This window comes from Chiloscyllium plagiosum, unplaced genomic scaffold (genome assembly GCF_037043375.1).
Source record: "Chiloscyllium plagiosum isolate Xiang-an unplaced genomic scaffold, Cpla_swu_hap1 HiC_scaffold_2, whole genome shotgun sequence".
NCBI lineage: Eukaryota > Metazoa > Chordata > Chondrichthyes > Orectolobiformes > Hemiscylliidae > Chiloscyllium > Chiloscyllium plagiosum.
Genome location: NW_028270140.1, coordinates 144,895,692 through 144,911,678, shown reverse-complemented (window position 1 = coordinate 144,911,678; position 15,987 = coordinate 144,895,692). Strand labels below are relative to the sequence as shown.

General features: G+C 40.3%; 1 protein-coding gene across 7 annotated transcripts in view; it reads right to left on the bottom strand.

The window, feature by feature from the left end:
* nek1 (NIMA-related kinase 1) overlaps positions 1-15,987 on the bottom strand; it is a 167,102-nt gene that overhangs the window by 55,346 nt on the left and 95,769 nt on the right. For all 7 annotated transcript variants that reach the window (XM_043703514.2, XM_043703532.2, XM_087974056.1 and 4 more), the window contains 4 exons: positions 14,469-14,546; positions 5,325-5,420; positions 2,769-2,942; positions 1,157-1,225 (listed from right to left, as the gene is read on the bottom strand). In XM_043703514.2, the coding sequence (XP_043559449.2) occupies positions 1,157-1,225; positions 2,769-2,942; positions 5,325-5,420; positions 14,469-14,546 (417 nt within the window). The remainder of the gene's footprint in view (positions 1-1,156; positions 1,226-2,768; positions 2,943-5,324; positions 5,421-14,468; positions 14,547-15,987) is intronic.

Here is a 15,987-nt window from a genome sequence, read left to right as displayed (position 1 = left end):
GAGGAGGGACTTGGGGGAGGGGCGTCGGAAATGTGATAGGTGGAAAGAGGTCACCTTGACCTCTTTCCACATATCACATTTCCGACGCCCCTCCCCCAAGTCCCTCCTCCCTACCTTTTATCTTAGCCTGCTGGACAAACTTTCCTCATTCCTGAAGAAGGGCTTATGCCCAAAACGTCGATTCTCCTGTTCCCTGGATGCTGCCTGACCTGCTGCGCTTTTCCAGCAACACATTTTCAGCCCATTTCCCTCTGACTAATGCGCCTAGCACTATACTTCAATATTCAAGGGAAATACATAAATAAACAAACACACACCTAAATATCTCCTCAGAGAATAATCCCATCAAGCTAGAAAGGAAATTGGTGAATATTCATTGCACTCCACGAATGGAGAAGTATATTCCTCTTTCAATAAGGGGACCAAAATTGTACACAATACTCCAGGTAAGGTCTTACAAAGGGTCCACAGAACTATCAACAAGTTCTACTCCTATACTCAAATCCCTGTTGCAACAAAGGCCAACATTTGTCTTCCTAATTGCCTAGTGAACTTGGACACTGGATGTTTAGTGATTCATGAACAAGTCCACCGACACTTCCCAGCATCTCTCCAATTTAAAAAATATTCTGCCAATTTTTTTTTACTCTTCAAAATGATTAACTTCACACTTATTCACATTATTTTCCACCTGGTATGTTCAAGCCATTCACTTAGTCTATCCAAGACCTCTGGAAGACTCTTTGTATCCTCCTCACAACTAAGGATCTCACTAAATTTGATGTCATTTTGAAGCATTACAATTACTCTTCAATTGGTTAATTCTGAGCCACTTCTACATGGCAGCAACCAGAAACCAATCCCATTACTGTGGTCCAAACCTCTACATTATCCTTTGATAGGAGCAAAATATGATAAAAGCCTTTCATTCCCACTGAGCCCACTCTTTGAAAAAACTTCCCAATTCATCAGATTCCCTGGTTTGTTTCACAATGTTGTGTTAAATATACATACAAATTCCAGTTTAAAAAAGAAGCAAGAAAAATGGTGCCCAATGAACAGGAACACATATGCTCCAGGAATATAAAAAACTGCTAGGACACTAAGTTAATCTTTAATCAGAAATTAGATTTGATGCATAAAATCACTCACTTACCTGAATAATGGAAGCACCAGTCTTTTTCATTTCCTCAGATATTTCCTTCACGGTTTCTGTTTCTCCTTCCTGACACCAGAAAGAAAAGTGAAATAGTGTTATTCTTGTGACCCTCTTAAGTTTTTTTTTGAAAGATGTGGGCATTGCTTATAAGGTCATAACTTATCGCCCACCGCTGTTTCCTGCTCACAATACAATGATTTTTTAGGCTTGAGAAGGCAGGAAAAAGAGAGAGTTAACCAGCATGGAATGGGGTACCAGAGAGGCACATAGTCGAGTCGAGTCCAGAAGGAAATCAATAAACCAGTTATATTTTACGTTACATCATAGATTGCAGGTCATTCCAATAGGATGTGACACTTTGAGAGCTGTGGAAAACATACAAAATCTGCCAGGAACTGAAAACAGACAGAAGGTGGATTGTTTTAGAGCAAGACTGCTTTAACAGAACTGCAGTGCAACATCCCAAATCTAGAGCCAAGCACTGTCTGTCCCTTCCACCTATAAATCACTGAATCAGATTCACCTGTTTTTTTCACAATACTGTGTTAAATATGTAAATAAATTCCACTTAAAAAAACAAGGATATTGACAGATTTGTTGTATATTATTGAAATTTTCTGTTTTTACATGGGAAAAGTTCATCAACATTCACCTCCAGGTGTTTGTTATCGTTCAAACACAAACACGTCGGGCAAGGGGATCATGGAGCTTAGCTGTAATTAATGCACTTAGCTCCTAAGATCAAAACGTCTCTGAAGTTTTATGGACAGCAATGGTTGTTTGGAGATATAGAAACAGGAATAGGTCATTACAGGCTGGTCTGCCATTCAATGAGATCTTGATTCATAAGATCATAAGGAATAGGCGGAACAACTCATTTGACCTTTCAGGCCTGCTCCAACTTAACTCCATATTCCCACATTTGGCTGATAACAGATTTAACATGAGCAACTGATACAACATGAACTGCCACTTGAAGAAGAGTTCTGAATTTCTATCATCCTTTGTGTATCCAAGATTCTCATAACTTGACTCCTTAAAGTTCTGGCTCTCATTTTAAACTTACTTAGAGATTCCCAGCAGCAGAAATAGTTTCTCGCTATTAGATTAGATTCCGTAAGTGTGGAAACAGGCCCTTTGAGCCAACAAGTCCACACCGACCCTCTGAAAAGCAACTCACCCAGACCCATTCCCCTACATCTAACACTATGGACAATTTAGCATGGCCAATTCACCTACCCTGCATGTCTTCGGACTGTGGGAGGAAACCAGAACACTTGGAGGAAACCCATGCAGACACGGGGAGAATGTGCAAACTCCACACAGACAGTTGCCAGAGGCGGGAATTGAACCCGGGTCCCTGGTGCTGTGAGGCAGCAGTGCTAACCACTGAGTCACCGTGCCGCCCAATCTTCAACAACTATGTGCCTGAAACACTGTGCCTCACTCCCTTTCACAGGCAAGGAGTTAAATGCATTCGACAAGTAAAAATACCTTTTACGGGACAAAAGCCATGGGTATGATATATAATTCCACTGAAAACACAAGTCACAGTCACTTCATATTTCAAGAAGACATCCTTTCAAAAGGAAAGTTAAGATACACTTACAATGCCTACATCTTTCAGTGCAGCAGTCATGGAAATAGCAGGTGTACAGGACTTGGCTGGTGACTGGGGTTTGGAAGATGGGGCTGATGCTTGTCTTCCTGGGGAAGAAGATGATGATGCAGCTGATGCCGTAGGAGTAGCCGCAAATACTTGCTTAAAACCTTTTGCTGCAAGCTGAACAAAATTTGAGAGAGTGTATGTATTACTGTCATAGAATTACAAACATACAGGTCTCATTGCAGGAAGGAACTACCCAATTAACTCTACTTCCTTGTTTATTGTCTTTGTCCTGAAATGTTTCCTCTTAAAGTAAATATTAAATTCCCTAGTCTTCCCAGCAGTGCATTTCAGATTCTACAACAATGACTTGAAAACGACAAACCGTTTAATGAGGAGGTGGCAGGGTGGCTCAGTGGTTCGCACTGCTGCCTCACAGCACCAGGCACCTGGCTCAATTCCACCCTCAGGCCCTGACTGTGTGATGTTAGCAAATTCTCCCAGTGTCTATGTGGGCTTCCTTATAAAGCTATGCAGGTTAGGTGGACTGGCCATGCTAAATTGCCAAATCTGTCCAGGGGCGTGCAGGCTAGGTGGGTTAGCCATGGGAAATGCAGAGTTACAGGATTAGGGTAGCGGGGTGGGTCTGGGTGAGATGCGTTTCAGAAGGTCAGTGTGGACTCGATGGGCCTAATGGCCTGCTTCTGCACTGTGTAGATTCTATGATTCTCTAACACAAGATAATCTGAAATAAAAATTAACCCAAGCAAAACTATTTTCTTCTTGACCCACATCAAGTTATTGATTTTTCTGTTCAGAAACCTTTGGCAGTTTCTTCCAAGCTTTAAAAGGGCATTTAATATGTACCATGGTAGCTTCGCCACTGAAAATTAAGAGCTCTTATTTGTCACCATATTACATTCCACGTACAATGTCCATCTCATAATTTAAATCAGTGTGGATATTTTAGTTCTTTTCAGAACCATCGGGTCAGTTTCCACATTTATTCTACCTTGACCCGGCGTCAGTAGCTTCACATTTTACTCATCTGTCTCACGGATACCACATCCAAAATGAGCCAAAATTCCTTTCTACTTACCATTACAAAAAACTGAAAGGAGCATACTCATAACTCAAAAAAGCTTCTTTAAACTCAACTCAATGTTTCTTGTTAGGTTAACCTGAGAATCAGCACACAAGTTCCTGCGTTTAGCTCCATTAAATCCACCTTCCTTTCACCTTGGTAACAGTGCTCACCTCTGATCTCTTCTTTTAGCTATCTACTATTCAAACCCTAATATACCTTAACCCCCCCCCGAGACTTCCCCAGTGATTAGGTTAGATTAGATTCCCTACAGTGTGGAAACAGGCCCTTTGGCCCAACCAGTCCACACCGACCCTCCAAAGAGTAACCCACCCAGACCCATTTCACTCTAACCAATGCACCTAACACTATGGACAATTTAGCATGGCCAATTCACCTGACCTGCACATTTTTGGACTGTGGGAGGAAACCGGAGCACCCGGAGGAAACTGACGTAGACACGGGGAGAATGTGCAAACTCCACACGGACAGACAGTCCCCTGAGGCCGGAGATAAATTTCCCAAAAAGTTACTGACCAGAAGGCCACCACCACCTTCAAAGGGCAACTAGGGATAAGCAATGCAAGCTGACCCAGCCAGCCACACCCGCATTCTGAATTTAAAAAAAATCTTAAACCCTCATTAACCGTTATCACAGCAAATTGCCTAATCATCAAATTTTAGTCTCCCAGAGCATCAGGAGACTCTGGTCATCGCCTTCAAATCTCTGCATTGCTGTTCCCCATGATGTGTCGCATCTAACCAAACTACAGATTACAGATGTTTGATTCATCAACATTGACTTACTTTTTATTCATGTCCTTGAACCCCTGCCCTTGGTAAACTCCCACAATACTCAATCCTCCTACCCCTGTTACTTTCTTACTCTCAGCCATCTTGTACTAAATGCAAAGGAGTTGTACTTAAATCTGGATGCCAGATAAGCATCTCCAAAAAGTTAGCAACAGTGCATCAATCAGACAGACTGTAGTACTGAGGCAAATTTGGATGTTGTGAACTATGAAAATAAGGCTGTGCCTTCGAAAGAGATCATCGAGCAGCAGCATGGACTTGTGAAATAGGAGACCAAGAATAGATCCTTGAAGGACAACAAAATAATAGTACAGGAACAGGAAAAATAAGGGAACAGACTATGACTGTAATGTCAGGTGATGCAAACTTCCAACATGTATCTTTGTAAATAAATGCTTAAAGTGCTCAAAATTAGTTTCACGTCTATCCTTCATTTCCTGGACACAAATCTCTCTTTTCTTAAAATCTAAAAGAGCATTACATAAATGTACCAATTGCAGATAACCAAATATTCTGATCATGAATAATTTTAATTATTGTTAGCATACAACACATTCGATCATTTAACATTGAAACAGACAGTGTAGGTAGAAAGCATAAATCTTTCAGCAAGAATAAAAGTTACATTGGACAGTACTTCAAATGAGAAAAAAAGTTCTTACATGTTCTTCCCAGGCCTTCTTTTCTCTTTCATAAGCCTCTCTTCTCTTTTTCTCAAGTTGCTCTTTAAGAACTGCAGCACGTGTATTTGCTTGAGCCTATGAACAAAGTTTAAGGAAATTCTACGAAAGAATTCATTTTCAGCAAGTATATCTTTAATTCTGTCCTATCAAACAATTTATTCTATGTGGCCATAATTAAAAACTGCACTGAGATATTTTGGTGAACTAGCATCTAAATGGAATGTAACATTTTGCCTGGGAATCTGGTGGAGGCAAGATCCACCGGGACGAAATTGGACAATTATCCGAAAAAGGAGGAATATGAGGAAGTGATGAAATTATACTATTCTAACTGATAATATACTTATCCAGAGGCTTAAGTTTATGCGCTCAGGAGAGCAGTTCAAAATCTCACCATAAAAAGATGTCAAAATTTCAGTTTCTTTCTGAAATTACAAGCGAGTCCAATGGTGACCATGAAACAATAGTTGATTATCACAAAATCTAAAAAAAATTAAGGTCTTCTTAAGGGAAGGAAAATCATCCATCTCACCTGTTGTGGCTTAAATGCAACATCAGATCACAGCAATGGAGTTAATTCTTTAAAATGGCCCAACAAGCTACTTTAACCATTATATTGAAAGAATGGATACCTGCCAGATGATCTGGCATCAAGCAAAGCATTGGGAACAATATCCAACGAAGTCCTCCCTACTAATATCTGGGGGCTTGTGGCAAAATTGGGAGAGCCATCTCAAACAAGACCAGCAACAATGCGAGAATATCTGTATCCCAAATAACACCAACACAATATCGAGGGAAGCCAGGCCCATCAACCAGACAGAACCACCAGAATGTGATGGGAGAGTTGGTACTGCACTCATTAATCAGCAGGGAGTTGTCCTGGAAGTACTCAACATCGACTCCTGACCCTGATTACTTCCTCTTGTGGCCCCTGGGCTGATGAATCATTTATACTTCACACCATTTGGAGGATGCATGAAGGCAGCAAGGGCAGACTCCAGTGGAAGAACTCAATGTCCTTCACAAAAAATGGCTCAGCAAAATCAGTACTAATTGAGCTGGTTGTGTCCTAAATGATATAGTTGCTAGTCTGGGGCTGCAGCAGATGGTAAACAAAAGACAAAAATATGTATCAACTCTTCACCAATCTGTGTCAGATGCATCCAAGCATAATAGTATTGGTAGAACGGATTATCGCAGAGAAAAAAATTCCATCTTCACATTGAAGGTATCCTCAATTATGATGGGTAGTACAAGGAACATGCTAAATGGGATTGATTTTAATATATCAAAATCATTTGGCAAATTTACAACCACCAGTAATAGCAAGCTGCTAGCTTAGCTTGGGTTCATGAAGAGTGCAGGCTGGCAAGCCAGGAGCAGCACCACACATATCATGTGTGATGAGGGGTCAACCTGAAGAAGGTATGAAACCAGGACTTGTGCACCAAGCAGCACAAGAAACATATGACAGACAGAGCCAAGATCCACAGTCAATGGATCAAACCTCTGCAGTCCTGCCAAATGCAATCATAAATGGTGGACAATTAAACAAACTCACTGGGAGAAGGAAAAACAAAAAATATCCCCATCCTCAATGATGCAAGAGTCCAGCACATTGGTGCAAAAGTCAAGGCTGAAGCATTTTCAAGCATCTTCGGACAGAAATGCCATGTAGACAATCTATCACAAACTATCCAGAGGCCTCCTGCATGACAAATGCCAGACTTCAGACAATTCCATTTGCTCTATGTGATGTCAAGAAATAGTTGAAAGTAATGAGATTATAAAAAAAAGCAATGGGCATCAACAACATTCTGGCAATAACACTGAAGACATGTGCTCCAGAGTTAGCCATGTATCCTCATTAAGGTGGTAAAAACAATGACTGCAGATGCTGGAAACCAGATTCTGGAGCCGTAATTTGCTGGGTTGGAGTTATCCTATTTCTCTTCGTGTGCATGACATACCTGAGCAAGTTTCTACATTGCCAAGTAGATTCCAATTATGTCACTCCACTGGAATAACTTAATGAGGATACATGATTCTGGATTAGTGGTGCTGGAAGAGCACAGCAGTTCAGGCAGCATCCAATGAGCTTCGAAATCGACGTATCGGGCAAAAGCCCTTCATCTTTGCCTGAAACGTCGATTTCGAAGCTCCATGGATGCTGCCTGAACTGCTGTGCTCTTCCAGCACCACTAATCCAGAATCATGTATCCTCATTAAGTTATTCCAGTGGAGTGACATAATTGGAATCTACTTGGCAATGTAGAAACTTGCTCAGGTATGTCATGCACACGAAGAGAAATAGGATAACTCCAACCCAGCAAATTACGGCTCCCTCTCGCCTCTTTTCCACATCCCCCCACCCCAACACCACCCCCATCAGTCTATCCTTAATCAGCAAAGTAAATAAAGTTATCAACAGTCCTATCAGACTGATTTTTAATTTCTTTCTCCCCCATGAGATTTGGGTGTCACTGGCTAGGCCACTAGTTATTACCCATCCCTAGTTGGCCTTGAGAAGGTGGTGATGAGCTGCCTTCTTAAACCGTTGCAATTCATTTGGCACGGATATACTTGTACTCTCAATGCTTTCAGTGAGGAAGTTCCAGGATTTAGACCCCAACAGTGAAATATTTCCAAATCAAGATGGTGAGTGGTTTGAAGGAGAATTTTAGGTAGTGTTGTTCCCATTTATCTACTGACCTTGCCCTTCGAGGTGGTAGTGGTCATGGGTTTGGAAGGTGCTACCTAAGGAACCACGGTGAATTTCTGCAGCACATTGTGTCAATAGTACACAGTGCTGCTACTGAGCATCGGTGAGTCAGTATTCATGGATGTGGTGCCAAGCTAGTCAATGTTAAACCTGAAAATGTTGATGGTGATCAATTCAATGATGGCAATATCACTTGATGTGAAGTTGGTCATGCTTAGATTCTTTCTTGCTGGAGACCACCTGCTCAATGACTCACTGTTTTAAAGTTCCTCCAGAACCATTCAGCTTCTTAACTCAAAGCCCTTTTCAAACATGCACCAATGAATCAAACTCAAGATGGGAACCATTCTAAAGAATGTTAGGTTTGATTGGTTTTGTCCATTTCTATCTCTGCAGATGCTGCCAGACCTGCTTAGTTTCTCCAGCACTTCCTCTTTTTACCATTCACTGGAAATGGAAATTGATCAGCCATATAAATACTGCAGCTTCAAGAGCAGTCTAGCAGCTGGAAATTCTGCACTGAGTAACTCACACACAACTCCTCAAAGTCAATCCACTATCCACAAGGCACATGAAGAGTGTGATAGAATACTCTCCACTTTCTTGAATGAGTGCAGTTCCAACAACACTCAAAAACCTCAACATCATCCAGGACAAAACAGCCTGCTTGACTAGCTCACAACCTAATACCTTCAACATACACCAAGTGAATTTATCCTTCAGAAAGCCAGGATAGACGCGAGAAGCTGAATGACCTTCTTCTATCAGTAACCATTTTATGATTTCCAACAGAGTTTATCCATTAGGCCGTTGTTAGTACTGGGCGATATTGCTTTTTAAATGCTGGTTTGTTCCATTAGTTCATTTTGAATTGCTTTGACAACCATGCAGAATGAAGAGCTAAAAGAAATTAAGAATCTAATCTCTGGTGGAAACAAGGTAGTGCAGGAGACACCATCTCAAAATTAAGACTCAGACAGGAATTCATTGAAGCATCTTACTACTAAGAACAATAAGCTTCATGATTTTCTGCATTTTTCAGCCTTTTCTTGTTGACAATGTTCAACAAAGTTCCAAATTTTGATAACTTAGACAGAGTGCAGTGCACTGTCCCTTTCCTTTGATGTTCATACTGCAGAATTAATGATTATTCAACATGTCCTCAAACAACTCCAATTTAAAAAAATTCTCACACACATTCTCAAATCTCTTGTATTTATTTGCCTTCTTCACTCTGTTACTTCCACATGTTCTGTAACCATGCAGAATGGTGATGGCTGACAGAAAAAAAAACTTCAGAAGAATGGAATCATGCAAGCTCCTTGATATTTTGTATGAGTTTGTCATCAAATTATGGGATGTTATTGATGCAAAAAACTTAAATCAGAACTGGATATGTTGGTGATGTCATGGCAATGTCACTGGACCAATAATCCAGAATGGTAAAAACAATGACTGCAGATGCTGGAAACCAGATTCTGGATTAGTGGTGCTGGAAGAGCTGAATTGCTGTGCTCTTCCGACAATAATCCAGAATGGTAGGCGAGCATTCTGGCAACACTGGTTTGAATTCCGCCACAGTGAATGATGAAATCCTAACAGTCACCATGTAACCACTGTCAATACAAACCTGTGTGGTTCACTGGTGTCCTTTGGGGAGGGAAATCAGCCATTCTTACTCAGTATGGCCTAATTGTGACTCCAGGTCTGCAACTATGTGACTGATTCTTAACTGCCCTGGGCAATTAGGGATAGTCAATCACTGCTTTTCCAGCTGGCTACACCCACATCCCATGAACAAAACAATTGAAAAATACAAGAATAGCCAATTCAATGGACAGACAAGAATGTGATTTGTCGTGAGGGATAACTTTGAAACCAAATAGGAGATTCAAAGTGGGCCATTTTCATGATGTCATAATGAAAATCTTACAGAATGAATTCAACAATTTTTTTCCATCCGATGCAGAAAACAATTAATTTACGGATCTTGAAATATTTTGTTTAAAGGCATACAATTAAAGTATTCAATATACTGCTGTTCATATTAAATTAATGTCTTTTTTCTCACATTTAAAAATGATGACCAACCCCACTGACACTTCGAATCTCATACCAAGAAAAACAAAAGTTAAATCAGAATTAAGTATCTTTGGCAAACAAATTTTGTAAAGAATCCTAACCTTGAAAGTTGGTATTCACCAGCTTTTGAACACAGGTACATGAAGGCTGACCACTTTTACAATTTACAAATAATCTAACGTTTGGTTAAAATTATTAATGTGACTCATTAAATTAGTTCATTGAGCAATTCGACATCTCAGAACAACTCAAGATTTCTAAGTTGTCCCCCACCTTGTTAGAACCATCTTGAGGCTCCATAGATATAGTTGTACACAAACATTTATGGCAAAAAAGAAGTTTTAAATACTACCAGCAATCGAGTCAGCCTATTCTAATAGAAGAGTTCAATAGGTATATGAATTTACTTTTCTCTTCTCAGATGCAATTAATCCTATGCCAAATGTTCAGTTTCTTCAAGTTCTCCTGAACTAGTCCTTGTTGAACTAAAAGTTGAGACTCAACTTTTTTTTATTTCATCATGCATCTTTTAAAGAGCAATTGTATTTCTGTGAAAATGCTTAAAAACATAATAATTTTTAAAGAAGCCTTAAAATCACTTCAGATTCAGGAACTTAAAATTTCAAGTTTTGGAAATTTAAAAAATTGGTTCAACATTTTCTCTTGATAGCTTCAATACACAAACATTCCGAGAGCATTGGGATCATTACCCCCTACAAAGAACCATGGTTAAAAGAGGAAGAGAGGATTAGGTAGAAAATTCCAGAGCACGAGCTGAGGCAGTTCTGGAAAATCTCCAAGTATTTGTGAAATAAAAAGGTACTAAATCACCTCTGAGTGGTGAAAACAGAAACTCACTTCTACAAAGTGGTTCAGCTTTCATTGAATTTACAAACAATAAAAGGAAACAGTGTTAGCTGATCTGTCATGTTACCTTACTACAACAAGGTAATGAGATTAGGCACAGAATCTCTGTGCGTGATTTAATGGTTGGTCGGTGAGTTAAAGAACAAAGATCAGGCCCTTCAACCCACCAAGCCGGTGCTGATACATGACAACTTTCTAAACTAAAACATTTTGTCCCTATACAGTCTGTATATCTCTATTCCATACATCGGTCAAGATGCCTCTTAAACACTGTTATTGTATCGGTTTCTACCACCTCTTCTGGCAGTGCATTCCATGTACATTACCCTGAGTAAAAAAACTTGCCTCTCACATCTCCTTTAAACTTAACTTCCTTTACCTTAAAGGAATGTTCCCTCCTAAATGACATTTCTACCCTGGGAAACAGACTATACATTCGTTTCATCATTTTTAAAACTTCTATCAGGTCGTCCTTCAGCTTCTGACATTCAAGCGACCCCAAGCAGCTTGTCCAGTCTCTGCTCAAAGCTAAAACCCTCCAAACAAGACAACAACCTGGTAAACCATTTCTACATCCTCTCCAAAGCCTCCAGATCCTTCTGGTAGTGTGATCAGAACTGTACATAATATTTCAAAAGGTGGCCCATAAAATTCCATACAGCTGCAGCATGACTTGTCAATTTTTATACTCTATGTCCTGATGAATGAAGGTAAGCATTGCATAAGCTTTCTTGATCATCTCATTCTTGTTGTGCTATTTTCAGGGAACTGTGGGCTTGATCATTCTCTGCATGTTGATGTTTCTCAGGGTTCTGCCATTTACTGTATAAATCCCTCCTGTGTTAGATCTCCCAAAATACATCACCTCACATTTGTCTGGATTACATTCCAACTTCCATTTCTGTATCTATATCCTGCTGTATCCTTTGGCAATCCTCCTCACTATCTGCAGTTCCCCAAATCTTTGTGTTATTCACAAACTTAATCAGACCACCAATATTCATATACAAACAACAGGGGTTTGCAAGGTTTGTAGCTCAGGTTGAGGTTTAGGGTGTAGGTTTGCTCGCTGAGATGTAGGTTTGATATCCAGACGTTTCATTACCTGGCTAGGTAACATCATCAGTGGCGACCTCCAAGTGAAGCGAAGCTGTTGTCTTTCTCCTGGATGGGGTTCCTGTGGTTTGTGGTGATGTCATTTCCTGTTCATTTTCTGAGGGGTTGATAGATGGTATCTAGATCTATGTATTTTGTTTATGGCATTGTGGTTGGAGTGCCAGGTGTTCGTGTATCCTGGTGGCTAATGTTCTTCCTGTTTGTCCTGCGTATTGTTTGTGGCAGTCCTTGCATGGAAATTTGTAGATGACGTTGGTTTTGTCCACGGGTTGTACTGGGTCTTTTTTTTTAAAGGAAGAAAGTTAGCCACCAGGATACACGAACACCAGCTAGCCACAAAAAGACACGACCCCCTCTCCCTCGTAGCCCTACACACGGATGAAAAAAACCACCATTTTGACTGGGACTACACATCTATCCTGGGACAGGCCAGGCAAAGACATGCCAGAGAATTCCTAGAGGCCTGGCACTCCAACCACAACGCCATAAATTTTTTATATTGTCATGCCCTAGTTTATCAACATACCTCTCACAAGAATCAGCATCCACTATGCCCTTTTCATTTGTGAATACCAATGCGAAGTACTCATTTAGGACCTCACCCACATACTCCAGTTCCATGGATAAATTCATTCCTTGGTCCTTCAGTGGGCCTACCCATATAAAAAGCCATGGAATTTTCCTTAATCCTGTTTGCCAAGGACATTTCATGGTCCGTTTTAGCCCGCCTAACTCCTTGTTTAGATTCTTTCCTGGTTTCTTTATTTTCTTCGAGGGTTCTGTCTATTTTCAATTACATTGGTAAAGACATGAGAATAGTCTGCTTGTTTCCTCTCCAACAATGCCAGTTGAAGGAGGGTAAAGGTGCGACAAAACCATAAATACCGTAAAAAAAGGTACAGGCAGATAGATTACTGATTAACAAGGGAATCAAAAGGAAATCAAGAGTGGATCAAAACTTGGGCTGGAGGCAACAATCAGATCAGCCATGATCTTACTGAATAGTGGAGCAAGTTCAAAATGCCAAATAGTCTACTTTATTCATATATTTATGTGACAGAATAAAAAAAAGTTACAGCATAGAGGGAAGCCATAGAAGGAAGAAGGCACTCCAACTGACCATTACAACTTAGTCCTATTTGCCTCTTCCCCCTACCTTTGCACATTGTTTCTATTCAAATAACCATCCAATACCATCCAATGTGGGCGGCACGGTGGCACAGTGGTTAGCACTGCTGCCTCACAGCGCCAGAGACCTGGGTTCAATTCCCGCCTCAGGCGACTGACTGTGTGGAGTTTGCACATTCTCCCCATGTCTGCGTGGGTTTCCTCCGGGTGCTCCGGTTTCCTCCCACAGTCCAAAGATGTGCAGGCCAGGTGAATTGGCCATGCTAAATTGCCCATAGTGTTAGGTAAGGGGTATGGGTGGGTTGCGCTTCGGCGGGTCGGTGTGGACTTGTTGGGCCGAAGGGCCTGTTTCCACACTAAGTAATCTAATCTAATCTAATCTAAACCCCCTTGAATACTTCAACTGAACATGCTTTGACCAGGGTTATGCATTCCAGAAATGTGCCACTGGTGAGAAAATGTTTTTTCTCTCATCACATCTGATCCTTTTGCAAAGCGCTTTCAATTTGTGCCCACTCAGTCTTAAGGCTCATAAAACAACATCTACTCTAATCAGCTCCCTCACAATTTTGTGAATGTCTATCAGATCTCCAAGGAGAACAGTCTCAACTTCTCCAATCTATCCTCTGAACTGAAGTTAATCATCCCTGGAACCATGTAAATCACTAGCTAATTTACATTTCAGTTGAGGGATTAGCATCACTCAAGAGTATAGTAGAGGATCATCTTTGCAATGACCCAACAGGAAAATGTCAAAGTTAAACTAAATAGTTTAAACTGAAGCTCAGCTCATAATACCTGAGTAATGACTGGGATAATGTTATTAAAATGGCAAAGCAGAGGGAGGAATCTCTGAAATGTATTCAGAAGAACTTCCACTTTCAATGAGGCATTGCTAGATCAGCCAGGGAATGAGATGAACTAATGCAACAATGTTTTATGTGAAAATATTCACCTGAGAGGGATAATTGCATCATAAGGATTAGATTCTTAATGGAGAAGAATAGGGGACAACTGAAAGAAAAACCTCTTAAGTGGACAACCCCTTATTCTGAGATTATGCCCTCCAGTCCGAGACTCTCCCACAAGGGGAAACAACATCTCTGCATCTACCCTGTCAAGACACTTAAGAATCTTTTTACTTGTTGTCAGAAGAGGTTTAAGGTTTTCAGAAACTGGTGCCAAAAGGAGCTGTCAAATCTTACCTTAAGAGCCTCAATTTTTTTGCGCTTTAGCTCAGCCTCATCGCTAGATTCTTGTCCATCTGAACCATCACTGTCGCACTGAAAACCAGATATGGATAAAATGAATAAACTAGTGTGTTACACTCCAAAATATTAAGCTATCTTAATTACATTAATAACAGCTTATTGATTCTGTAACACAAGCTATTAAGCATATACTTGGCTTCTGAGCAGTAAGTATTCTTAACATACACACACTTTTTGACTTAGTGGCTGACAATAATATGACATCTTAAAGACTACTTCCCTGTAATGTTATCAGACAAAATTCAGTACCTAGTCATGCAAGAAACTGTTTTGACTAAAGGTTTAATTTGAGAGGTAGATTTGAAAGTGTGTACATGCGCATGTGTGCCTTAAAAGGACAAGTGAAAAGTAAAGGTGCACAAAAGGATGAAGGCAGCAATTATCAATCTTCGGGGTTGCTTAACTGAAGGTGCGCCACTAATTCTATATGCCCAAACTAAACTATCACAACCACTTGCCTGAAGTTATTTAAGGATGGACACAAGATGTTCTGTGGCTTTGGTCATTGCTGACAGGAGTAGCTGCTTGAGTCCAGGAGAAAGAAAGAGTTTACCAAGGAAATGTATTTGCCTTGTGAAATTAATTGATAAAAGAGTGCCCTATTTTCAGAGTATTGGTGCAGCATGCATTTCAGGAACAAAAGTCAAAAAGGTGACAGGCTGATATCAGCATTTTGGGATACAGTTGTGGACACAATCTTATGAAAGAAGAAAATCATTCAGTCTGATAACATCAAATGCCTGAGGTTGGGTTCCACTGTTTTATAGTTATTTAGCCAAACACCTCTTGAATTGAGTACAATGATCAAAAGCAAATAAAGTGTGACCACAGGCATAAGAAATCCAATGACAGAAATATGACATGCAGTTTGGTTAAAATCTGATGAAAAGTAGACTACGTGCTGAACCATCTAAATAACTCATCATGGCCAATGAGACTGCCATAGTGTTAAAGGTTTAGATGGAGAGGAATTTCTTAAGTGTGTACAAGGCAATTTTTTGATTCAATATGTGGATGTAAAGGTGCAAAACTTGACCTACTCTTGGGAAATAAGGCAGGGCAGGTGACTGAGGTGTCAGTGGGGGAGCACTTTGGGGCCAGTGACCATAATTCTATTCGTTTTAAAATAGTGATGGAAAAGGATAGACCAGATCTAAAAGTTGAAGTTCCAAATTGGACGAAGGCCAATTTTGACGGTATTAGGCAAGAACTTTCAAAAGCTGATTGGAGGCAGATGTTCGCAGGGATGGCTGGAAAATGGGAAGCCTTCAGAAATGAGATAACAAGAATCCAGAGAAAGTATATTCCTGTCAGGGTGAAAGGAAAAGCTGGTAGGTATCTAGGGAATACTGGATGACTAAAGAAATTGAGGGTTTGGTTAAGAAAAAGAAGGAAGCATATGTCAGGTATAGTCAGGATAGATCGAATGAATCCTTAAAAGAGTATAAAGGAA